This window comes from Lissotriton helveticus, chromosome 1_1, assembly GCF_964261635.1.
Source record: "Lissotriton helveticus chromosome 1_1, aLisHel1.1, whole genome shotgun sequence".
NCBI classification, from domain to species: Eukaryota; Metazoa; Chordata; class Amphibia; order Caudata; family Salamandridae; genus Lissotriton; species Lissotriton helveticus.
In genome coordinates, this window is record NC_136057.1 from 1311014868 (window position 1) to 1311040913 (window position 26046).

The 26046-nt window shown below is 45.5% G+C and overlaps 1 protein-coding gene across 3 annotated transcripts in view; it reads right to left on the reverse strand.

Annotated features, from left to right (window-relative positions):
* DDX39A (DExD-box helicase 39A) overlaps positions 1-21869 on the reverse strand; it is a 35138-nt gene extending 13269 nt beyond the window's left edge. Inside the window, exons 1-6 of one of the 3 annotated variants that reach the window (XM_078681503.1) lie at positions 21735-21869; positions 5250-5459; positions 4051-4178; positions 2413-2505; positions 2089-2272; positions 1260-1378 (exon numbers count right to left, since the gene is read on the reverse strand). In XM_078681503.1, coding sequence (XP_078537629.1) covers positions 1260-1378; positions 2089-2272; positions 2413-2505; positions 4051-4178; positions 5250-5457 — 732 coding nt within the window. In that variant the 5' untranslated portion in view covers positions 5458-5459; positions 21735-21869. Of the gene's footprint in view, positions 1-1259; positions 1379-2088; positions 2273-2412; positions 2506-4050; positions 4179-5249; positions 5492-21734 lie in introns of all 3 variants that reach the window. The other 2 variants (XM_078681512.1, XM_078681520.1) reach the window with 2 other exon arrangements.
* Positions 21870-26046: the final 4177 nt, after the last annotated feature.

Below are 26046 nucleotides of genomic sequence, written 5' to 3' on the forward strand. Positions count from 1 at the left end.
AACTAGTGGTGAGTGAGGGTCCTTTTTCATAAGAGAAAGATCTGTTCTTTCCTGGTTCACTTATTAGGTAGGGTTACAAAACCAATGAAAATAACGAAAAAATTTGCTTTATCCTTGATTTTCTTTTTCACTTAGTCACTCCTTAGTTGTTTATGATATATTGATAGGGGTATAGGAGTGTCTGCTCATGCCCTCTCTCTTGTTGTTAATTTCGGCCTAAAAAGTACCCATGTCTCAAGGAAGATATCGGCTCCCAAGTTTGGCACCACTTTAAAGGGTTGGGGGTCATAAGAAAATTCCCATCACAATTGGTTTCACAGACTAGTCCATTCCTGCTCAAAGAACCATTTCACAAAAGAAAGAAGGCAAATTTGGTTATCAGATACCTGGCCAAACCCGGAAGCCTTAGGGCAGACTAGGAGTAGCAAAAACCACAGAATAATCCAAATACACAATATTTTCTCTGAGCACTTACACCTTTTGAGAAAACTGCCAAGTTGCCAGGGGGAATAAGAGCCGACTTGGTTCTAGAAAGTCAGTTCTCTCCTGTATTGATCTGCAGTGTTATATAGAGTGCATTTGGCCCCTGGACATTGAAGCGCTTTACATTAGCACCGTATTGTATTATAAAAGGTCTGATTCACGTGTTCAACTTTTTTGCCACAGGGAGATTAAGTGATTTGTGCCCAGATGACCGAACGTGGGGGAGACACTGGGACTCTAACATAGCTCCCCAGTTACAAAGTCAGTAGCTCTGGCCTTCAGACCACATCTCCTGCATCCTAGTTCTATCAACCATGAGGGATAATAACATTAAAACAAGACTACACACCCAACTAAGAACCACTCCATCTGCTTACATGCCTACAAGACTCGCTCTGCTCAAGTAAACAGGCAGCAGAAAAGGACTCAAACTGCACAATTGTTCCTTTTAGATGCTTCCTCGCGCAACAAATAAAATGGGGAAATGTACCTGAATGTTCAAGGTCTGAAATAAAGACTTGAGGTTCACTTAAGGCTAAACCGTCAAAGCATCCACTACTGTTGGCTACAAGTATTATAATAACCATGCAGTGTGTTTAGGGATATACACTCCTACACTACAGAAAAGGCTGGGCAGCAGGTGCCTGACACTGAAGACACAGGAGCACCAACATCCTACCAAGTGTGCTGCACATGGACGCCAAGGTGTGGTTCGTGCACATCATGGTTGGCATCTGTACACTGCCACCTGCACCATGGAAAGGAGGGTCACTCACATCCTGCATGAACTTCCTGCACACTGGCCGGATCTCCTTGCTGAGGGTGGCACTGAACATCATACATTGTTTCTCATGGGGCGTGAGACGAAAAATCTCTTGGACATCTCTTCTCATGTCTGCATGAAAAAGGAGAGAAGAGAATCAGTGTAATCAGTACTTTCAAAGACAATCTAAGACAGACTCCCATGGAGACTGCAAGAGCAAAGAAATGCAGATGGGCAACTGAATTGCAGAAAAGTTTTCACTAATGGGCTCTGACAAACAAGTTTGAAGCTTGACTTTCTATGATGTCACTCAGAAAGCCTGTGTTCCTGTAGGAGTCAATGGAGCAGTACACAGTACAGACATCAGTCCAAACTGGGGTCCGCTACCTGCAAAAATGTAGCCACCACCAATCTTTTAAAAAACACAAATACCTGCATATCAACATTAGACCCCTCAGTACCAGGTATTTTGCCACCCACTCCACCACTATCAAAATTTACCTTTAGCCACCCAGATCATAAAATGTAAGGGCCCTCCCTACTCGCACCACCCTATTGATCCATGGCAAAATGTCATCTTAAAGGGGAAAAAAGAATTTGTCAAGCGCAAATTGTTAGAGCATCCTTTGAAAGTGACAGCCATGGGAGACAGAAGGCCAAGGAGACTGCCAGCCACCATTCTCTGGTTTGGCTTGGGCTATAAGGAACAGGGAACATAATGAAAGAGCACTTCCCTTTATACCACAGTCGTGGGAAACAACCTGCTTCCCACTGTGGTAACCGATGCAGTGAACTGGGTTCAGAGCCTGGCAGTCTGACAACTATTTTTTACTAGGTCTTACCAAGCTGTTCGAGCATTTTGTCACACTCATCGAGTACAAAGTGCTTAACATTCTTTAGATTGAGAGACTTGTTCCTGATGAGCGCAAGGGTGCGACCTGGAGTACCCACAACTATGTGAGGGCAGCTTTTCTTTAAGACATCCTCATCTTTCTTTACGGGCAGTCCGCCGAAGAAAACTGCCACCTGTGAGAAAAAAACACTACAGTTAATTGCTGCCTCGGTTAAGAATCAGTCCACAAATAAAGAATGCGTCACAGAAGGTTTTTTTCCTCCCTCTATACTTCTGGATGTTTTCCAAAGTTGGGGACAAGAGAAGGTCTTACCTTGACTGTATTCATGTACTTCGAGAACCGTTCATACTCCTTGCTGATCTGGAACGCCAGCTCTCTGGTGTGACACATGACTAGAACGACTACCTAAAGCGTTAGAAAAAATTTACCCACACATTAACGATTGACATTAATGCAAAAAAACTATTAAAAATAATTTATGCTGTGGGAAATAGAAAAACACGCTGTACATGAAAAGAACAATTGTTCGACAGAATAAACCATAGTATAGATGTGACTAGTGCAGCCAACTTTCAAACCTGGGAATACAGGTTCGATTTTGCCACTTTTACCCTTGGCTTCAGAGCAACCCTAATCCCCAGTTCACAACAAGCATTGGCATAGCCAATAGGTCTCGCTTTTGGGACCGTATAAGTATTTAGTTTTGCCGCACAATATCCTTGATGCAACATCAGCTGTTGCATGGCTAAATCTTGTACCTTATAAGTGTTTAGCCATGCAACAGTTGATGTTGTTGCACCAAGGATATTGTGCTGGATAACTAAACACTTAAGATCCCAAAGGCGAGAACTATTGGCTATGCCAATGCTCGTTTAGCAATGTTGTGCAGCATGGATAAAGAGGCACCCCCCCCATTAAAATAAAGATGCTAATATGCAGTCGCAGCAGCTGTGTAATTTTGTAGGTAAAAGCACAATACATGAACGCACCTACAGCGTGCGTGTGAAGTTTTCTTTTTTTTCCATTTACTGATCCAAGTTGTACTCTTAAATAAAGAAAAATAAAGCAGTGGCAAAGCTTTTTTTTAAGGCGGGTGGAGGGAAATAACGAAAGCTGGGCTCAGAAGTAACACTGAAAGTACTGGTGCGGGAAAGATCATAGAGGATGGCGGCTGGACAAGCAGGGCGAGAGAGAGCAACGTGGAGCACGTGAGAACAGAAGCACACAGGAGAAAGAGCAACGCGGAACGGGTAGAAGCACACAGGGAAAAAAGCAATGCGTGGGAGGTGAAGCACACAATGGCAAGCACAACACTGAGGGAGTGGCGGAGCAACATGGAGCGCGGTGGAGTGGCGATGGATAAAGAGGACCCCCCCCCATTAAAAAACAAGAGCGGCCGGGAAACAGAGTATGGCCGGCCAGCCATGAATAATTAGGGGAGGAGAAGCCGCAGAGCGCACGCTGGGAGAAGCCCTTTGATGTGGTGGCGGCCGTGAAAAAATGCAATTAGGAGGGAGGGAGGCTGATGCGCGTGCTTGTTTGGTCACGTGAACTCAAGGAAAACCGCACAGAAAAAGCCATAGTTTGACGAGTATTTTGACCACTAGAATTCTCTCCTTTTCCATTCCTGCGGAATGGGAAAAGGCGAGACCTAAAAAATATGAGATGTAATGTGTGCCTTGTATTTATGTAATGCCTTTTTAATATACGCTATCTTGTAGACCATATATGAACCCTATGACCATGCAGCCTCTACATCAGATCAGATTTAAAATGACTCCCTCATTCAGGAGCTGCTATTTTGATATGCAAAGAACCCCAGGAATCTGCATGCAAAAAATAACTTTCCATTGTAGTTGCTTTTTACAAGCAAACATTGCATCAGATTTCAGCCAACATCTGTGCCAACACCATGCAGCAACTCCACACAGGAGAAATGTCTAAACTCACTTGTCCATCAACAGGCTCGATCTGCTGGAGTGTGGCAAGTACGAAAACTGCAGTCTTCCCCATGCCAGATTTGGCTTGACACAGGACGTCCATGCCCAGGATGGCCTGCGGGATGCACTCATGCTGCACTAAGACAAGAGGTGGTAGTAAGGTGTTAGTAGCACGAAACCAAGGAGCTTTGTATGCAATAAGAGCAAAGAAACAGATAACAGAGCAGGAGCTTACCAATGCCTACTCACATAGTTAACTAGACTCATTTACTTCTGTACCATGGAATCACAGCTAACTTCATTTAATATTTTTAGGTGAAGCCTGGGCAGTGGATGTGCTGTTCTGTGAGGCATGCTGTATTGGAGTACAGACAAAGCTCCGCCCATATATTTAATTGTCTTGTGTTGCCCACTGCAAGTGCTGGCTTCTGATTAGTTAATAGGCTTGTTAGTCCCTCCTTAGTACTGCCATGCCTTCATTTGTAACCTCCCATAAGGACTGACCCTTTTACTTCTGTTATACGGTATGTCTTATTTAGTCTGTGAGCACTATTTTCTTTGAGTTTCTCCTTCTACAGGCACAACATGCCTCGATGCAACCTTCAACGAGCCATGTAAGCTTCCACTTTCCAAGCAGTGTTAGAAAAAAAATCAAAAATGTCACTAGACCTGCAGGTCTAGAAACTTAAAACATCTACCTGATCCAACTGTAATGCACTTGACCCCTGTCTCTGAAAGCCAAGCAAATGTGAAGATTGAAAGGCATATTTATTGCACATTCACTTGGAGCAATAAAGATGCTTTAAATCTTGCTACCTTGTCGTATTTGCTCAACTTTGAGGCAGCGGTCAAAAGTCAGTTTGTCTTCCTACTCACCAGAAAGGGCGAGTAAGCAAGCGGAAGTTTCAAGCCCTGGAGCAGCCCAGAACAATGGCGGCCGCTTCTTTAAAATTAAATGGGTCTTACATTTACAAGAGTTTGAGCTATGGGCATTGTAAATGGCAATGCATTTTATTCATGTTTTAATTATCAAAACCAATAAATAAAAGGCAGTGTCATTTAAAATGCCAATAGCTTAAACTCTTGCACTACAATAGGTCTCACTTTTGCGAATGCTTGTTACGAACATGTAAGCATACATGGACAATCCTAATCAGAGTCCAGAATGCATTCTCAGTTCAACATTAGAACCCAATTAGTATATCTCACCTTCTGACGGGTGCTCGAAACCACAGTCCACAATGGCACGTAGCAACTCTGGCTTCAGCAGGAAGTCCCTGAAGCCAGAACTGTGGATGGAGACATAGGACCCTTTTACCTCCTTCTTGGCTGGTGCGGTGGACGTTTCAGTAACTGCTGCTGGCTCCTCATCTTCTTCGTAGTCTAAGAGCTCATTTTCAACATCCTGTTCTGCCATTTCTAGAAGCAGAGAAGGACAAAACTGATGTCACCTAACAAAAACAGGTATAGGCAGTATTTATTGCACATGAAATACCACAGGGTAAGTTATTCAGGAGTCCAGTAACTACCACATATTACAAGTTGTTGGGGAACATGCGAATTTTGATGGTTAACACATCACACTTCTGCATGATAGTGAATACTGTATAGTTTCCGTTAAATTTTGGCTGGTTTGACTTACCAAAATGTAAAGATGGTGGAGTTATTTAACAAATCCAATACTTAATCGGATGCATTAAAAATGCAACAACTTGCAATTCTAACTCATGCGTACATTTGGTTTTATGCAAGGGTCGGAATTACCGACCCCACTGTTATCAGTGGTATGGTGTCAATAGGAGCAAGACAAACAAGCATTTGCAAAGCAACAGATCTCGCATTTACACGAGTTTTAGCTATTGGCATTGTAAATGACAATGCCTTTTATTTAGGTATTCGTTTTTTAAACAAATAAAATGCATTGTTATTTACAACACCAGTAGCTTAAATTCACGTAAATGCGAGACCTATTGCATTGCAAGTGCTTGTTACACTGTCTCCATCAATACATCCGTTCCCTTCGTCTCCTCTGTCAACACTTGACTTTTCATCCGCTTGCTTTCATCCTACCTCCCTTTCTCTCTACATTCGTCTCCAGAACCTTTGCCCTCACTTTCACTCATCTGTTTCTCTATTGGTGCACTGAGGAGAAACTTGAATGTCAAAGATTCAGAAAAAAACAAAAAAAACGAAAAACACTGCCTGGCCCCAAAGATAAACATTGACATGAATGCCACGGACCCAGGACCGGAACCCCCCTTCGTCACACACATCAATCACCCATATCTCACGTACCTCAACCAACATCTCCCACATAGGTCATTCTTCACCCAACACCCTGTTCCTGATGCAATTGGAGAGCTTCATGGCCTAATTCTGGGGTACGTAGCCCACTACAAATGTGACCGTACACTACAATATCGACAAATCCATCTGCCCCTCTGATTCCTCCCGGAAAAGTCTTTTTAATCAGGCCTGTGTTATACACAGGCCTGGCGTTGGTCATGCTTCATTAACTGTTCCCAGGAGTCAGGTTTCTTTTAGCTGACCTATGCTGGAGGTATGATGATTAGGGAAGAGGGTGTGGCCCAACCGTCCGAGCCACCAACTTTGGATTTGGAGAACCAGGTTTGAGCCTTACGTTGGCTCAACATCCTGTGATTCTGGGCAAACCACTTAAGCTCCCGGTGCCTACCAAAAATGAATATGTGCATGTGCAACGTAACTGGTGCTCAGCGCGCCAATACCTTCGGGTAGAGTTCACGCTTTATAAAAACTGCACAGAAAAAAATACCCGGCAGCGGACTCTGAACAGAAACCACACACTATCTTTGAAATTAATGACGTTTCAACACTGGGGACAGACAAGTCAGGATGGAAAAAGTATGCAGGGCACCAGGGACCAGGCCTCATGTTCTTCCTTCTAGATATGTTAATCCTGTTCCCAAATCGTCGCCTTACATGCAGATTGTTGCCAATTAGCACCTCTGCCATGGTTTGGCCAACTGGGGGTGCATTTAATCAGAACACCGAAACTTAGCCACTAAGGACACGCCTTGCATGTGGAATCACGCAATACAATTGGAAGCAATATCTGTGCTCAAAAAGGCTTGTGGCAAAAGCCACTTGTTATTCCGTGTCTTTCCATAAATGTCACCTTAAAAGCAGGCCTCATGTACAGAGCAACAGCGACCACTCAAACCCAGAGGGTCAAGAAATATGTGGACAAAATAAAACAACCTATGCGTGTCGACCCAAAAGACTTTCACCAATACATCATTTATAGTTGCTCACCAACATGACACGAAAACAATCGGTTGAAATCCACAAAAAGTAAAACTGAATTTCAGCACGGAAACCCGTTGGAATGCCAAGAAACCCTCCTCCCCACAGACCCCTACTGCCCCCCACCTAACTAAGCGGTCTGGCCCCACCCTCTGCATCCGATAAAAAGGGGGCGATGAGCTATAATATACGCCAGCAACAGTCAGCCCGTGTACAGCCAGGCACTACTTGAATTATATGATTGGACACCGACTAATAAATCAGTGTTTTCGAATGACTGTCTGCTCTGTGGTCTGCAATCTCTAAATTAAAAGACTACTGTTCTCCTGCTAGCCCTTTAAATTCCGCAGAGCCCAATGCACGTCGTCGATGGATGGTGAGAGAGATGGGGATACCAAGGGGGCTGCGATTGCCAGGGCACACTATGCCAATTCTCTTCTCAGTCAGCATCCGTGTACTCGTTGGCGCTGACTTGGGCGCCGTCTAAAGCCTGTGCTCGCTGACCAATCATTTCCTTCGCCCGAACCCCCACACCAACTATCACGCATTTCTTTAAGAAAATCGGAGCACCCTATTTTTCAAACGTTTATTTATTTTCTGCGTAAGACTATTGAGCACATTTGTAAACATGCTGGTGAGTGTTTTGGGATAAGCCCACATCCGGATAAAGCAAGAGCACGATGGTGAAAAAGCACCCCTTCTGCTTTCACTGCGAATTTTCATTCAATCATTCATTCAGGCGCTAACACTTTTTACGGCAAGGAAAGGCCAAATGTTCTGAGGTTTCATGATAATAGTCTAATGTCCCTGAATTTGATGCGGTTTATAAATATTACTTGAGCTGAAACAGTTTCCACTTTCCGCAAATCTTGCCAACATCTCAGTTGAACTAGGGACCGGGGGAACCACGAGCTGCCGACAGTGGAATAAGGGACATCAAGCCCGAATGCCGGCCTCGGCTCAATACAGTGTGCTTCTGGACAAATCACTCAGTCTCCCTGTGGTCGAAAAAAGTAAACACGAGTTTGATTGTAAAGCGTCATCTGTTTGCGCTCATTAATGGTATAGCAGCACAATTGAGAAGTCCCGTTACTGCCCTATGAAAAGATTTCAAGCCCTGCAGAGGGGTGCCTGTAACTTCATTTGCTGTGCCTCTGCCCTGACCCCACAGCCTGCCGTCTATTAAAGCGACGGTGTATCAAAGGCAAATCACGCCTTTTGTATCAAAGAACAGAAAGTGGAAAGCACTACGCACCACCATGTCGGCTCTTGGCGAAGTTCCTCGGGGTGCTCCAAGCGCTGCTCTTCCGGGCGGGGGTCCTGTGTCCCGGAACAGGTTACAGGCCTGTCCTCTGCTTGCTCTCCGACACCCTGACGGTCCTGCAATGTTTCCTTTCATCAAAAAAATCGGCAGGCCTCACAATTTTCTATGTTGTGGCCAGGAGAGGGACAAAGGTTGCAAACCCAATGAAGGTCTGTGTGTGGATAGGTCGGCAGGTCGGTGCGAGCGACGGTGCCAACCGAAGAGAACGAAAAAAATGGGGGCCTCAAACTTCCGAATCGGGGCAGGGTTTTGCGTTCTGAGTAACAGATGACTTCACAGGACGAAAGAACGCAAAAAACACGCCCCCGATTCCGAAAGAGACGGGGCTTGAACGGAGTGATGCCCCTCTCCTCCAATGGCTGGCCTCCGTTTAGGAAGCCAGCCAATGGTAGAGAGAGGCGGGTTCAAGCCCCCATACCTAAAAACATTAAATGTCCACCGGAGACTGCGCATGCGCAGCCTTCGGTCCTCGACCTAAAAACATCTCTGGAGCCCACAGGCAATAAGAAAATAACTGCTAGAGGAAACACTACTTTAGCACCAGACCACAGACAAGAAATGTTAACTATTAGGAGAACAAGCATTGATCGCTAGTCTTTATTTGGCCATGTGTTTCCAATTAGGAATACATGGCCCCACAGAGATAAGTGATTTGCAACAGCAGCTAAGCAGGCAAGCCAGTCCGGCTCAGAGGCCAAAGGAAGTCAACCAAAAAAACCATTTTTAATGGCAGGCCACGGTTTAGCATAAACAGTGACGCCAGTCAATGGAAATGAGGGGCGGGGCTTTAAGCCCTCTACTGAAACTCCTCATTCACAATGAATCTCGCTGAGCCGAGCTACGTTTTGCGCTGCAATGACACACGAGACCTAAAAACGGGTTGGGGTTAATCTTAAATGGGCATAAAGTAGTGCAGGGCCAAAGTGGTCTGGACATCAATGTGAGACTGGATAAGTGGGCGAAGGAACCACCTAAATGTAACTACTACACTGTGTAGATACTGAACCTACAAATCCAGGTGAACTTTCATGGTAAAACAGACCCTAAAGTAGAAGATGGAAATTCTAGTTAAAGATTACCATTGTTGACTACACCAAGGGGGAACATGGCATACTATGCTTATGCCTTTACCACAAAAATGTAAGTATACATCAGGAAATAGAAACCCATCTGGGGCGGCAAGGGTACTGGGCTGCAAGGGTATTTTTAGGTTTATGGGGTGAGCAAGGACATTTTTAAGGGTCATGGTACTGTGGGTATAGGGTGGTATGGGTAGTGTTAGGGTTATTGGGCAGGTAAGGGCATTTTTTTAGGATTATTGGGCGGTAAGGAAATTTTTAGGGTATTGGGTGGTATAGGTATTTTTAGTGTTATGAGATGGGTAATGTTATTGGGCCGTAAAGGTGTTTGAGGATTAGATAGGTTGAATGGTATTGGGTAATAAGGGCGAATAGGCCTCGGTTAGACAGTGCATGCGCCGCTGCGAAGAGACTTGTTGGGACCCATCTGTGGGCTTACAGGATGCCATCTCCTACAATTGGTAAACATCAGTGTCACTCATTTACTTTAATGCCATTCGTCAAGACATGCAGGAGTTATGACATCCTGTGGTTGGCCCTTCCATAGCACATGGGCTAAGTACACATCTCCTTACACTGCTCGACCATCTATTTTTTGTTTTCGCGCCGCAAAGGCTCTGCAGATAGCTTGTGTTAAAGAGATCACGGACAACCAGAAGAGGTGCCAAATGGCATTTGAAAAAAAATCTAACTAGAAGCATTGGATGAAGAGCATTCACCAATAAAAGATAGGCCTAAGTTAAGCTGGACCTCAAGCAAGCACAACTAAGCAGCAGGTAAAAACTATAGAAAACCATACTTGGCAGTAAACTCATGAGATGCCTCTAGCAAGATTAAATTAAAATGCGTCCACAAAGATTCTTTCAAAGGAATTGAAAACAAGCATGTGCAAAGCAATAGGTCTCGCAATTACAAGAGTTTGAGCTACTGGCGCTGTAAATGTCAATGCTTTTTATTTTTGTTTTGCTTTTTAAAGCTTACAAAATACTTGCTCCAATAATATTATGGATACCCTCTGTATGTAATGTAGGAACCACATAAGAGCTGGTGATTCATCGAGGGCTCAAAATGCAGAAATGGCAAACAGTACAGGTGCTAAGTATGTGCGCTTACACTGGCCAGCATTGATGTGTAACGGCCACAAGAGTAAGCGGCCTAAGGCCACGTAGCACACTGCTCCAGCCATTGATGGGAGAAGCTACAAGTTCTTAAGGGAAATGGGTTAATAAAAGATTATGCATGCTGCATTACAGTCTGGAAATTGGCAGAGTGAATTTTCTTGGCTTTACACGCATGGTAGCAAGTTCAAAGTTGCCCCAAAAATATGGCAAGACAGAATACTAATACAAAAGCCCAACTACTGCCAGAAATTAATGACCACACGATCAGACAGTAAAAATTCCTGGGTCTGGTGATCCATTTGAAGAAAAAAAGATCACGATCTGGTACACACCATAGAGTTCAATCATAATAAACATGAACTTGGAAGACTTAACTGAATGTCACTGGTATATCCATGTGGGAAGCTAGCACATGTGAGAAGAAACTAATCATTGATACAACAAAATACCAGAAGTTAACAAATGGGAATTAGGACTCCGCTCCAGATGAATGGCTCTGAAATGCCAAGACATTAAACAGACCCCCCAGGATATTGTGGCATGCATTAGCAAATTTAGCGGCACAAATATGGAAATTTAGCGGCACAAATATGGAAATTTAGCTGCATTTTTGCGGCACTTTATTTCACTGATAATCATTCATTTTCAGCCTGAAATCAATAGACTTTACATGGCGGCTGGCCCTATACTTTGGTTGTTACAGGGCACATGTTATTTAGTGTTGTAAGCACCATTTTCTTTATTGAGTTTCTCTTACTGCATGCACGGCGGCGTGCCTTCATTCAGTGCGCCATGCAGCCCCATCCCGCCGGACGCCACGCTTTAGGTTTCTACACAGCTCCTTTAAGACAGCAGAAGAATGAACCAGTTGTTGAAATATGGAAAAACCTGAATTGTTTTTTACTAACACTTACCAATGGAGCTAAAACTTTTTTGTGACGAGTAGACCCTTGGAAATGTTGCTAGCTCAAAGATTCGACTTCCCCACAAAATCTAAGGTTCTTCCTCGAGAATCTGTGGAGGAGGGCCACAGATGCAAGAAAATGTCCGGTCCTTATGAACTGAAGAATCACCTGCAGGGTCATTATTTTGTATGCCACATGTGGGGTGCAACATTTCACCTCTAGTAAGTCCAAAATAGATTGTATTCCACCGATACCTTCTAAACCAAAAACAAGACTATAATCTTGTCCCCTTCTGGAAGGATGGACTGAAATTGCCTTGTTCAATATGTTTTATGGAAGAGGAGCTTGTTAAAAACAGTCTACTCAGTTTTCCTGAAAGAAGAATCTAGAACTTTATGCAGATCTAGAAATACATTATATGTAACTATATTCAAACGCAGTAATCCGATATCAAGGTTCCATTCCGCCTTAAAAAACACGCAGTCTTCCATGGAAGGCAAGCCCGGTCGAGGTTTGTGTCATGATTTTTGGGAGTGGGGGGGGGGTTGCAGCGCTGGGATGGTAACTTTCGCAGGCTGAGACTGGGATTTCTAAGATGGAGGGACACTCCAGCCTCATCCTCTCCCACAAAAAGGCTTGCAGCTTTAGGATGGAAGGATGGTCCAAAAGCTCTTCGAGAGCGGTAGAATTTTCATCTTCTAGGCCTATTGCGGTCCCAGTTATTACCACACCGAGAGGCTGGGGGCATTTACCTGGCTTGCGTTAGGGCCTGCGACTGCCTCACTGCATCTCCAGCTGTGCGAAGTAACTGCATCGACTTCTCCAGTCTGCATCTGCTAATTATCAGCTGCTGCAGTTAAAGTTACGTCTCCCGGGGTGAAAAAGAGGGCTCTGGCGCCGCAGAGCACGCGCTGATGCGATCTTGCTTCTCAAAAAGTCGTAACATTCTGTGCGCATTCCAATATGGTTGAACGGTGACAGATTTCTAACGCTGCACTGTTATCGTTTTATAAAGTAAAACAGGATGTAACTGATCAGTTAAGACAAATGATGCGCCTGGAAAACACTCTTGAGAATCGTTATTGTAAAGTTCTTTAAAATCCTTATGTCATGGTTTTAGTATAGTCGGTGCTCTTTAAACAAAGTCCCGCATAAGGGGATATTAGGATACCAGAGGCCCAGAGATTCTTGTCTCCAGATTGTTGGATGCAAAATTGTATTGGATGAATATGGAGGGATGGCATTTTCCAAATTTCGCGGGCAGTTTTGTAAAAATCGCGGCATTTATACAAAACTTCCGATTTCCTGGAGGGTCTGATTAAAGTCCATTTAGGTATGTTGATGTACAAAATAAGTATTTTCACGCAAAGACCGATAAGGCTTAACAGTCGCACATAAGCTTCTCATAAGGCACACACCCCAGAACAGCAGGTTTACATTTTATTCGGAAAAAGTTTATATATTGCAGACAGAAGCCAGCAGCATGCTGGGCAGTTAACGCTGTACAGTTTCGAAGAGTTTGCTCACAGATTGAAAAGAGTACATTTATAATCCAATCAACTACACTTTAAAACAAGCATTTGCAATGCAATAGGCCTCGCATTTATGAGTTTGAGCTATTGACATTGCAAATAAAAAAGCCTTTTGATTTTGTTTTCATTAAAACATAAGAAATAAAACGAAAAGCCAGTCATTTACAATGCCAATAGCTCAAACACGCGTAAATCCAAGACCTATTACATTGCAAATGCTTGTTGAAGTATGAAGTGCTATTTTGAGTGGTTTTCCTCCTGTGTTGCATATGGTCGTCTGTGTCAAGCGTGGGTCAGGCCCTCCCTCCAGTGGAATCTGAGAGTTCTCCCTCCCCTCTCCGCAGACCCCCTAGACACTGCGCACTGAAGCCCTCGCAGTACTACTGCGCTTGGCAACATCAGCATTCAGGAGTCCGCGCCCAGAACAGAGGGGCAGTGTTGGCTCTGATCTCCTCTCTCTCCACACATTTTGAACCCCTGTACTCAGTGCTTCCCGAGGCCCTCCAAGCACCCCCCGCAGTAGGGGGCACCTGGGAGTCTGTACCCAGGGCATGGGGACCCTCACTGTTGCCTGGGACCATCTAGAGAGACAGCTACTGGCAGGGACAGACCCTTCACTCAGTGGCAGAGTTTCGGCTCTGCAAACTACGGACAGGGGCTTACTCAGGGCACGTGGACCCTCCCGGCCACCTGACAATTCCAGACCCCATCGCATTGGACAGGGCCCTGCACTCAGAGGGGCTGCCAGACACCTTCAGAGCATATCACCCTTGTGAGGAGGCAGGAGCCAGGACTTCAAGGGGCCAAGATCGGGTCCAAGGTTTCTGGGCCCTCCCTGCTGCTAGACACCCTCAGAGCACATCACCCCTGTAAGGAGGGCAGGAGCCGGGACTCCGAGGCACAGAGACCGGGCCCTGCCTCACGGGACTGTGACACGCAGAGAGTCAGATGAGAATTTTGGAAGAGAGAGGGGGCAGGACCAGGAGGAAGCGAAGCCTTGGAGTGAGCACGAGAACGGAGGGGGGGCACATACGGAAGGGAGGGGGGACAAGGGAGAAAAAGTAAAAAAGAAAAAGCTGTTACAAGAATTACACATGGGAGGGTGCTAAGGAAACTAGGAAGTGAGAGAAAGAAGCAGAGAAGAGTGAAAGGAGGGGCAAGTAGGAGGGGATGACATAGGGAGGGGAAGCAGTAGAAGGAGAGATGGGTGTGAACGGAATAGGAGTGGAGGGCTCGGACTCTGGAGCCAAGGACTGACTTCTTGACACTGGAGAAAGCGCCCGGGCACCCAGGCCCTGCACATCTTGGACCCCCCGCAGAGCAGGAAGAATTTCAGCATCAGCCACCTCTTGGACCTGGAGGAGGCAGGGAAGGGCTGCGAGGACCCTGAGGAGGATGCAGCAGCGACAGCGAGAGGGCCATGGGGGTCGGTTTTTGGGGATTCATGGGGAGGGCTGCGGTGGAGTCCAGTAAGTGCTCAGAACGACAAAACAATGGTAGATGCATAGCAGCACTGGTGAGAAGTGCCGGTACTGCCCCATTAAACGTATAACTGCCCTGCTGAGAAGTGCTGGTACCAACACATAAAAAGGGTAACTGCCCGTACCGACCCTTAAAGGGTATTGCTGCCTTGCTGAGAAGTGCAAACCTGGTGAGAAGTGCCGGTACTGCCCCATTACACGTGTAACTGCCGTGCTGAGACGTGCTGGTACAGACCCTTAAAATGTATGACTGTCCTGCTGAGAAGTGCAAGCTCCGTGTGAACTTGACTACTTCCCTAATGAGCTGCTGTAGAGCCAAACTGCCTCTGTAAAAGACCCACTAGAGTGGCCTGTGTTCTTCCAAAAGTAGTGGACTAATTACCCAAAGCCTCCACAAAGTGGGACTCAGCACAGACCTGCAGCTCCACTTGTGTTCTCTGCCCCACCTTCTCAGACACAGACAGACCAATGAGAGCGGACTGGCGCATGCTCCAGGCGTGAAGCCAGCATGGTTGCAGAACGCCTGGTGCATGCTACTTCACAGCTCTCTTGAAGACATTTCTTATCAGCTTGTTAAATAAACAAGCTGATAAGAAATGTCTTCACGACAGACGCAGAGCAGACAAGCCAGTCCAGCTCAGAGAGAAAGGGAGTGAACAGAAAACCCTCCTTTCCAACGGCAGGCCACTGTTTACCATAAACTGTGACGCCGGCCAATGGAAATGAGGGGCAGGGCTTAAAGCCCTTTACTGAAAGTCCTCTCCTACAAAATCTCTTGCAGAGCAGGGCTCTGTCCTGCAACGCGTGCGAGACCTAAAAAGGTGTTCACAAGGAAAACAATCCCTGGCACCATGGAGCCCCAGGTGGTGTCATTGGACGCTGTTAGCATGGTTTTAAACAACTTCCCGAATTGATTTTTTAAGCAAATATTTAAGAAGATAGTAGAAAACCAGGCACAAAGACCTGGAAACCTGAAAATCAGCCACCTCAAACTACTCGTGAGATATGGCAGTCAATGAGATGGCAAATAGAGTAAAAATGGCAATTACTAGAATAAGATCGAATGGTGCCCCAATGGACTTCCAAACCTAATTTTGAGAGCAAAGTTAGATCTTTGGACAGATTGGAACAACTTAGTTTAATGGCGGAGAAGCATAATACAGCCAATCTACAAATGTGGTCCTCAAGAAAATCCAGCAGATTATAGGCCCACTCGCCTACCGTTGCAGGTCAAGAAATTAAAAACTTATAGTATGCAAACAATACCATACTGTTAAGTCGCACTGCTATAGGTCTCAGAAGATTAGTTGCTTCATAACTATATCTATTAATGGTTTAAAATTAATACCAAGAAGACCAACATAATGACGATTGGTGGTACAAAATTAGAAAAGAAGATTAACAGGTTATCTATTGAAACTGAACTTTTATAAATACTTTGGGATTACATTTGATAGATTGTCTTTTAAACAGCATTGTATCACCTAAAAAGCAAAAGCTACAGCCTTGTCCTTTGCTTTTAGAAAGTTGAGATACGATGGCATGTCCAAATCATGAGCATTTACTTAAGATAATGAAAGCAAAGTTGATCCCTTCTTTGGCTAATGACTCAGTGATTTTTCAAGGCAAAGACTCAAACTCTTGACAACCTACAAATAAGTTTATACATCTGTTTTTAAAGGTCCCAAAGTCTATTGGGCATGCCAACATCACAAAGTAACTTCTTCTCGTCTCACCCGACTACCCAATTTGTAAAGTTCATCCTTGTTGCCGGAAAAAAGCTATTGCAAGAGTGCAACACCAGACAGATGCTTCCCTAGAATTCAATGTTTGGTTTTACAGGATAATGTTAGTCTTTAAAAATGCCAAACTAAAAAAAATGTGTTACGATCGATTTTATTGGATATCAATAATGTTAAACGGAATATGTAATCCCATAAATTGCTTTTGAAGTTTGTGCATAATTTTGCAATAGAAATTTTAGCTAGCAGTATTTGGGTAACTCCTAATATTGAATCAATTATTTCCTTAGTGTGGGCTTGATTTAAGCAGGGAGATTTGTTTTTTTTTGTTTTTAAGCTGGCAGATGTTAGAAATTGCACAAGTGCACTTTAGTAGTTGCTGCTAGATGTAAAACATTGCACAGGTATGTTTTAACTATTGCATCTTAATTATGGTATTTTTAAATTTGAATTTTAAATTATGGGGTAGTGTAGGTGGGTAGCAGTCATCTAAAGATCAAGGCTCGACAAATCCACTCGACCGCTTGCATTTGCAAGGTAAATTTTATGAGGTCAAGCTATTTTTAGGTCCTACTCGCCCTTTCTGGTGCTGAGGTGAGGGGGGTGCTGCTACTGCTTGAAGAGCCAGGTCTTGAGGAGTCTTCTGAAGGCGAGTAGGTCTTGGGTCTGCCGGTGGTGGGTGGGGAGGGTGTTCCAGGTCTTGGCCGTGAGGTAGGAGATGATCTGCCGCTGAAGGTCATTCGTTGGATGGCAGGGGCGGTAGCGAGGGCGGCGGAGCTGGCAGGTGGGGTGTAGAAGCTGAGTCTGCTGTTCAGGTAGGCTGGTCCGGCGTTGTGGAGAGCTTTGTGTGCGTGGGTGAGGAGCTTGAAGGTGATCCTCTTGTTGACGGGGAGCCAGTGTAGGTCTCAGGTGGGGGTGATGTGGTTGCGGCGGGGGACGTTGAGGGTCAGTCGGGAGGAGGCGTTTTGGATGCGTTGTAGTCGACGCCTCTGTTTGGCTGGGTTCCTGCGCAGAGTGTGTTGCCGTAGTCCAGCCTGCTGCTGACGATGACCTGTCACTGTTCTTCTAGTTTCGGTGGGGATCCACTTGAAGATCCTGCGGAGCATGCGGAGGGTGTTGAAGCAGGAGGAGGAGACGGCACCGACCTGCTTAGAAATGGAGAGGGAGGAGTCTAGGATGAATCCTAGGTTGCGTGCGTCAAAGTTCTGCTTCAGACGGATGCTCCTCATCCAGTCGGCGACTGCCTTCATTCCCTCGTGGAGGTTGGTTTTGGCGGTGGGCTGGTTTTTGGTGAGGGAGAGGATGAGCTGGGTGTCGTCAGCGTAGGAGATTATGTTGAGGTTGTGTTGGCGGGCCACTTATGCGAGGGGGGCCATGTAGACGTTGAACAGCGCCAGGATGAGCCTTGGGGGACACTGCAGATGAGGCCGTGGCCTCGCATGGGAAGGGCGGGGCGACGGAAGCTCTGGGTTCTGCCGGAGAGGAAAGACGTGGTCCAGTCCAGGGCCTTCTCTTGGATCCAGACTTCTTGGAGGCGTGTATTTAGAGTGCAGAGGCAGACCTTGTCAAAGGCGGCTGACAGGTCCAGGAGGACGAGGGCTGAAGTTTCGCCATTGTCTAGTTGGCGCCTGATGTCTGTGGCGGCGATGAGGGCTGTCTGGGTGCTGTGGTTTCGTATAAATCCGGACTGGGAGGGGTCTAGGATGTTGTCTTCGAGGTGGCGGGCCAGTTGCATGTTGACTATTTTTTCGATGACCTTTGCTGGGAATGGGAGTAGGGCTGGAAGTTTGAGGTCCTTGGATTCCAACTTGGGCTTTTTAAGGAGGGCGCTGATTTCAGCTTGTTTCCAGCTTTTCGGGAATCTCGCGGTTTCGAAGGAGGAGTTGATGACCTTTTGTAGTTGGGGTGCGATGATTGCGTCTGATTTGTTGAATACGTGGTGAGGGCACGTGGTGCGTGGCTGGTTTCTTGAAGGTGAAGTGGATTCAGCGGTGTTTGGTCCAGGGGAGCTTGGTGGTGTGATGGTAGGTGATGTGGGTGCTCGTGGAGAAGATGGGGTCCAGTGTGTGTTCGGCGCCGTGGGTGGGTGCAGTGACGAGTTGTCTGAGGCCGAGGTTGGCGAGGTTGTCAATCAGGGTGGCGGAGTTGGCGTCGTTCTCGCGGTCCCTGAGTAGTATGTAGTCCGTGGAGGCCAGTGCGTGGGTGCTGGCGAGGCCAACGATGGGAGTCGCTGAATTGTGCCCGGTGTCCTGGGCGTCTGTAGATGAGTCTTCCTCTGAGAGTGGTGTTGGGATTGGTGTGGATCCAGAAGTGCAGGTGTTCGGCAGTGTTGAGGGTGTCGTCTGAGTGGGTGGATACCTTGATGGAGGACTTGTGGATGATGGCTATTCCTCCTCCGTTTCCATTGGCGCGGTCCTTGCAGGAGATCGTGTAGCCGTCCAGGATGGCTCTCGCGATGTCGGGCGTCTAAGAGTCGTTCCACAAGGTCTCGGTCAGGAAGGAGATGTTTGGGGTGGAGGAGTCGAGCAGGTCCCAGAGCTCGACGGCGTGTTTGCAAGCTGAGCAGGTGTTGAGTATGCAGCAGAGGTGGTTGGTCCAGTAATGGGGTGTTTGGTGGTTCTGTCGCAGGTGTGGCAGGAGAAGGGTCCGTGGGTGCGATTCAGGCTGCCTGGAACCAACGGTGGTCTCAGCCGGCGTGGAGGGTGCTAGCCTCATAGCAGGGTCTGGTGGCGTGGCTGTAGCATGGGCCAGGGGTTCTGGCGCTGGTCGCGGAGGGGGCGTAGACTTGCTTAGGACATATTAGTTGGAACAAATTGGTATAATTAAGTTCTTGCAGCAACCAAAAGGATTTTCTTTTCTGGTTTGTAACGATTTTTATTAATCAATATATTCACTCACTACTCGTGAGAAGTTACGAAATAGTGCCAGCCATAGCAAGGCTGTAGTTGGATATAAAGTGAAATATCTAGGACTGTGTTTTGGGCCATTTGATTAAGAGAGGTCACAAAAGTGGCGATACAAAAGAGCAGCCAGCTGCTTTTTGTTTGTAAAAATTATTCTGTGGAACATGTGCGTTGCTGCATACCAGTGATTTTTAGGAGTAATGACCCTGAAGGAACTTGGATAATTGGGTTTGTTAAATACAGATAGATGTGGATTTAAAAATGGGCAAATATGCTGTTGACTGCATGTTAATACAGAATGGTTATTATCTACCAATAAACGCAGACTGGCAAAAAAAAAACAAGCACTTGCAAAACTATATTATCCTCTGAGCACACAAAGTCCAATCTTGTTTGTAGCTAGACTAAAGTTATAAGGCAAGAATCACGTAAATCAAAAAAAAAAGGTTAAAGTTCCTTCTTGTTTATTTTCTTTCTTCAGTATTAATGATGGTACAACAGCCAACACGTGTTTCGTCGTGTACAGTATATTGTAAATATGTACTGCTGTGGAAGCTGCAGGTTTCAAAATACACCCACTGTCATTTTAGCTCCTGGCACTGAAAGGAATTACTTTGTGTGTTGATCTGCTCCTTCTCAGGGGCAAAGCGGTCACTCTGAAGGTAACCACTTGCTGAAGCGGGTTGACAACCCATTTCAGCATGTTGGATGGTGTAGTGAGCAGCGAAAAGCTGAATGACAATAAACCAATAAAAGAAATGTTCGGCTGAAAGCCACGTATAAATTACACGCATCATAGCCCTGGATAATTTTGCAAGGGATTTTAAAATGAATTAAATAGACAACTGCAAGTTCCAGGGATATAGACATTCACCATACCACTCTTCAGACATTCATAAACTTTGAGCCAGAAAGCACTGCGGGTGGCCTGTCCACCCATCCAGGGGCAAGTCCCAGTAATGCGGACATCTGGAGTTATGGAGAAGCTTCGCTCAAAAAAAGAATATGGTACAGAAATTAGAAGACTGTTCGATTGAGTCTGCTACACCCAGAACCAGTGGTCAGGACGATGCACTGCAAAACAATTCTCTAAGCAACCCAGATATATGGCTCTGTGGACATCATGTTCAGTACATGCACCTTTATTTTAATGTAAATAAGCAGGTGGCCTTAACAGGCAACGCAGCAACTGACTAGCATATGCAAACACCACATTTAATTAAGAGTTTTGATGTTTCCCCAGACAATATAGCTCCATTTAAAGATTGAGGCTTAAAGCAAACCCCATTTCTAGTTGGAGAGAAATGTAATTACCGAAATGTGATTCCTATGTCACCCTCACCTGTCACCAAATGTTGCCATGACAACTTGACGGGCGGCGCCAGCTGATATTACAATGAGATGCACAGTACTTCGTTCACGGCCTTCCTTGTAAACTGCGTTAAGTTCCCCAAACCGGGCGTTTAATACTAACTACGGTTTAATCCCTATCGAACGACAACGTAGCCAGGGGAAAACTGCAGCCTTCGTTAAAGCGGCGAGCCCAAGTACGTACATGACTTATTCACACAATCAAGGAGTGCCTACCGATGTGCCTCTTGGAGCTGCCAGAGTTGGGCCAAAATAGTATAAAGACCGTCAACGTATCAAATGGTGTAGCCACGGTCAAGATTTCGACCCGAGGATCCACCGATCAAACTAGGCCTGTAGCAACTGCGACTGGCCGTGTTTTAGTGTTGACAAAAAAGGCCACTGAAAAACCGAACCCATGACAATTGACAGCTTTAACACAACAGCCAGGAGACAAAGCTAACCAAGTTCGAGGGGCACGTGTGGTCAAAAAAAGATTCTATGGTGTGAGGTAATTACGAGCTCACATACAAGGCGGATTATCCTGAAACGCTTTCCTAAAAGACCCGTGCCAAGTTCTCCAACAAAAGGAAAAAAATGACCAACTGGGAAAGGTACGAAATAAACCCAATTTGTAAAAACTGTTTGTCTACGTGGGGTCCAAAAAAATGCATCGTCGCTTACGCGGACATACCCTGTGTCACAGCAAAGAGAAAAGTGAACGGCTCTGCTGGAAGGGGATAGGGCGAGCTTTTTATTCACGGCGACCACCATAAGGAGCTAAACGTGGGTGGAGGCAAACTGCGCAAGCAAATCTCAGCCCGTAACTCTAGAGAGGATCAATAGGGCCTCGCCATTAAATGCAGCATTCGCACTCATCTTGATTGGCTCCTGAGGATCAAGCGTCGCAGAACGAAGCAATCTCAGCCCCGTTTGTAGGTCTACACCCATCAGCAACGTACACCACCTTACCTACGTTAGAGATCTCCGTTTCTCTCGGCCGCCGGTCTGTTCACGTGGGGTCGGCGCTAAACACCAACAGGATCCTTTATCACCGCGCCAGCCGGAAGTTCCGCCACAGCAGCGTTCCCATAGGACAACAAAGCTGCGTCACTGCCGGAAAGCGCCAGAAATTACGGCAGCTGCAAGGAGTCAACGGCATGAACAAAGAGGACGGACTACTCGGGTCTCTCCCCGGTAGTGTCCATTTTGAATTGACTTATTTTCCAGGGGAAGAATGAAGCAGGACAGGGCTACTGGAACTATGCGATTTTGAGGTCGTTTCACTTTATACACAAAGATGGATTTTTACATATAATCAGTTGTAGTGACACGGTACACCAAAGTAAGTTTAATTTTTGCTTTATTTTCTGCAGTACAAGTAATAGCGGAGCCTAACACCGACCTCCCCGTAGCTCTCTCCCAAAAGTCTCTCTCCTCCCATCGAATCCTTGCCATCACAGCTTCAAGAACGATGTGAAGTGGAAGTGTTCTAGCAACAACAAGCCTACAACACCCCCCTTCTTTAATGTAACAAAGAACAACAGACCAACAACCCACAACATATGCTCCCCGAAATAAATACATATAATCCAAAATGATTATGAAAATAAAACTCCCAACAAAATAGTTTATAAAAACATAGAGAAACTTAAACTTTGCTACCATAAATATAGTCTTCCAACCACTTAGGTGGTCCCCTACTTATTTTGTTTTGCACCATAAATAAAGTCTTCCAGCCACTTAGGTCGTCCCCTACTTCTTTTGTTATTAGTAGCTTCTCCCCTCGCAAGACTTCTGGCACCAATTAACTTCCATCAGGAACACCACCTTGCACTGCTCTTCCAAATTTGCTTGCTCAGCGTTACTTGTTTCTACAGACACTCTCCACATGTACCATCTCCACACATTCATGCCCTGATGGCCTAGATTCCTCATCCTCTAGCCATCAGACATTGTTCTCCCAGAGTCTTGGCTAAAATTCCTCTACAACTCCTTTTCGCCCCCAACGCCACACACTTGAAGTTCTAAACGCTACCATCTGATGTAGGGAAATAATAGGAATGTATTTTATAGATACATACACACAAATATAAAATCCCAAAGCCCAATACAAACATTTCAGGTGAGGGATAGTTTTAAACGTATGTAAGTAGTGAACCGGCCAAGGCCAATAAATGGAAGACAACTGTGGGTTCCACAGAAATACATAGGTAAAAGTGCACATTAATTTTAGGAAACACACATAAAAGTTGCATGGACAATTTAGCTGCATTGAAACACATAAATTCATTATATATTTCTTTGTAGATTCAAAATTGACAGGACATCAATAATTAGAATAGATATCACAGAAAAGGTCTCCACATTTCTATCTGCTAACCACAAGAGGCCAATTTACTGCCACCTTGTCGGCGAAAGTCAAGACGTTTTACCAACACATTATCTCCCACCTTCCAATCGCCTCCCTTAACACCGTGTTTCTGATCTTTGGGGAGAGGGTGTAGCCATACGGCTAGAGCTGCCGACTTTAGAGCTGGGGAACCAGGTTCAAACCTCGGCATCAGCTCCGCATCTTGTGATTCTGGGCTAATTACTTAATCTAACAAATAATTAATGTCTCCTTGTATAGCATAACTGGTGCCCATTTAAAGCGCTCCAATACCTTCGGGTCTGGTTTGCGCTTTAAAAATATATATTTCTCTTTTTGTACTCCTGGTTATGTTCTACATGGTGACCCATCTCCTCTCTACACACCCAACTAGGTTCACCTCCTCAAAACCAATTTGGGTTAATTTTAGTACCTTGCAGCCTACCTCTGAGGGACAGAAAAGGAGAGATTTTGGTGACAGAATTGGATGTGGTGGGTATGACCAAAACATGTTTTAAGAGTCTTATCCACAGGTCTCCCAGACACGTGAGCTAGCTGAATACAATCTTAAATCATGCGATATACGTTTTCCAGTAGCCCATTTGCTCTAGGGCAATATAAGGCAGTCTTTTCCCCCCAAAATCCTGCATCTCATCAGAAGTGAATTGTATACCATTATAAGTTATGATGGTACTGGGCACACCTTCTGTCATAAACGCATCCGTCAGAAAGTCTATCAAAAATAGGGTATTGATTTTGTTGACCACCCTGGTAGTGACCCAATGGGAATGATAATCTACAAGTACCAAGATAGATTTTCCTTCCCATACCAAGGTTTTTAGGGGACCAATAATGACCAGACCAAGTGTGTCCCAGGGTTTAAGGGGAACACTCATGGGAGACAAAGGACCAGCCCTTGTGATCCTGGTTTCATCACACATGGCGCAAATTAAGCAATCTCTGACCTTACCTTCTACAACCTTATCCATACCGGGAAACCAGTAGGACGCTCCAACTTTGCATTTTGTAAGATTCCTCCCTAGATGACCCTCATGAGCAAGCTCAGCAATTCTATCCCAGAGATCTTTAGGCGGTACAAGTTTATCCCTTCTCAAACTCTGTCATTAACAATGCTTAATTCTTGTTGAACCACCCAAAAATCCTAAGGTTCCTGACTTGGTGGGCCAACCCTGTACAATTTGTTCCTTCACTTTTTTGAGAGATAAATCTTTGACCATGCCAGTTTCCCACTCCTCCTTAGAAATTCCTGGAATCTCCAGTAACAGGACTGAGGTTCCGTGAATTCTGAACCCGTTTCATAAATGTCATCGTATTACAACGATTTTGGTATCAGCGGACCGAAAATGGCGAGTATAATATGTACGAGTGTTTTCGTCATGTTCGAGTGACGAGATCACCATGAAATCAGGGAATTCGTTCTGAACCCTTGGGTTCCATTTTGTGTACGGCAGCCATTTTGTGGTTGCCCTCACATAGGCCGATGACTAAGGCCGAACGAGTCTTTGGGACACGTACACCTTTAGCTGACTTCTGTGTGACTTGGGCAAGCTGACTCTGTTGCCCGAAGCCAAACTTGTTAGGCCAGTTCTTTTCCCAGTAGCTGATCAAGATTACGGATCAAGGCACAAGACATCATAAACCTTTATTACACACAACTATGTCTTATCTTGCTCACACCTGTCTCTGCTCCTTTCTTTATGGTCCGTTTACGATGAGGAGGTGCCCGTTTTTATTAGGGGTCCGTTCGACTTGTCTGATGAAGAATGTTGGGTTCGACCAATAATTGGTGATGAGCTGGACAATGAAATGTGGGTTTGTCATGCAATGCTTTTTGTCGTGTACACATGGGATTGGTTAACTATAAGTAAGGAATGTTTGCCTGAAGCACAATATTTGGTATAAAAGGGATGGCTTGCTTTGTAAAATTGAGCAGTCTCCTACGAATATACAGCCATTGTACTTCGTGGACCTCTGTTACTGGTTGCAGCCAATAAATTTGATCTTTGACGTCACCAAGAAGTTACCGCATTTCTGTAGTTCTGGGACAGGTGAATCCGGAGACTTCGGGTGTGTCCCCTGGCACCGCTGGGTCTCAAATAACCCGCTTCTTCATTTGGCGCCCAGCGTGGGGCGACTTCAGCGGTACCGGTCCAAGCCTGACGATCGTGAGGAGCTTCGTGTGAAAATTCTGGAGGAAGGCCTGCCACTTCATCGACCCCTGTATGTCGTCGTGGTCCGAAAGTCTTTGCTGCGAGGTTCCCCGCTTTCCGACGGCTACGAAGGACTGCTGCCCTGACTGTCGCCCTGTCTTGGAGCCTTAGACGATTTGTAGAGCGAGACGATAGACGAGTCTTCTGGTGACGTCATTGATACCTCAGTCAAGTATGAGTGGAGCGTCTCCCAGTCCTTAGTTTTGGTTCTTAGTTTGGGTATCCCCTTGGGATCTTTGATTTGGGACTTGCAAGTACCAAAGCCGAGGGACTCGTGTATTCACGAGACTATCGTATTCGATAATCCTTTGAAGTTTGAAGCTAGACTAGAGAGCGAAGATGCCTGGTCTTAGCAGACTTGGAAATTTGTTTTGTTGTGGTCGAAATAGGGATTCCCGATTGGAGGACTCGTGTCCGGTTCCTCCGATTGGAACTCCAACCTATGAGCTCTATGTAAAGCATTGCGTGGGTCCTATCACTTATAATGAAGTGTGGATCCGATACACTAGGAAGGACGGTGTCCTAAAGTGGCCCCACTATGGTAGTTTTGACACAGAAGTTTTAGATAATCTAGAGGTTAAACTCTTTAAGAAGAAAGCCCGGCCGGCCGGCCATGTTTGACTCTTTCCGCCTATGGCGAAAGGAAGCCAAACAGAAGGAAATTAAATTAGCAAAGAGAAAT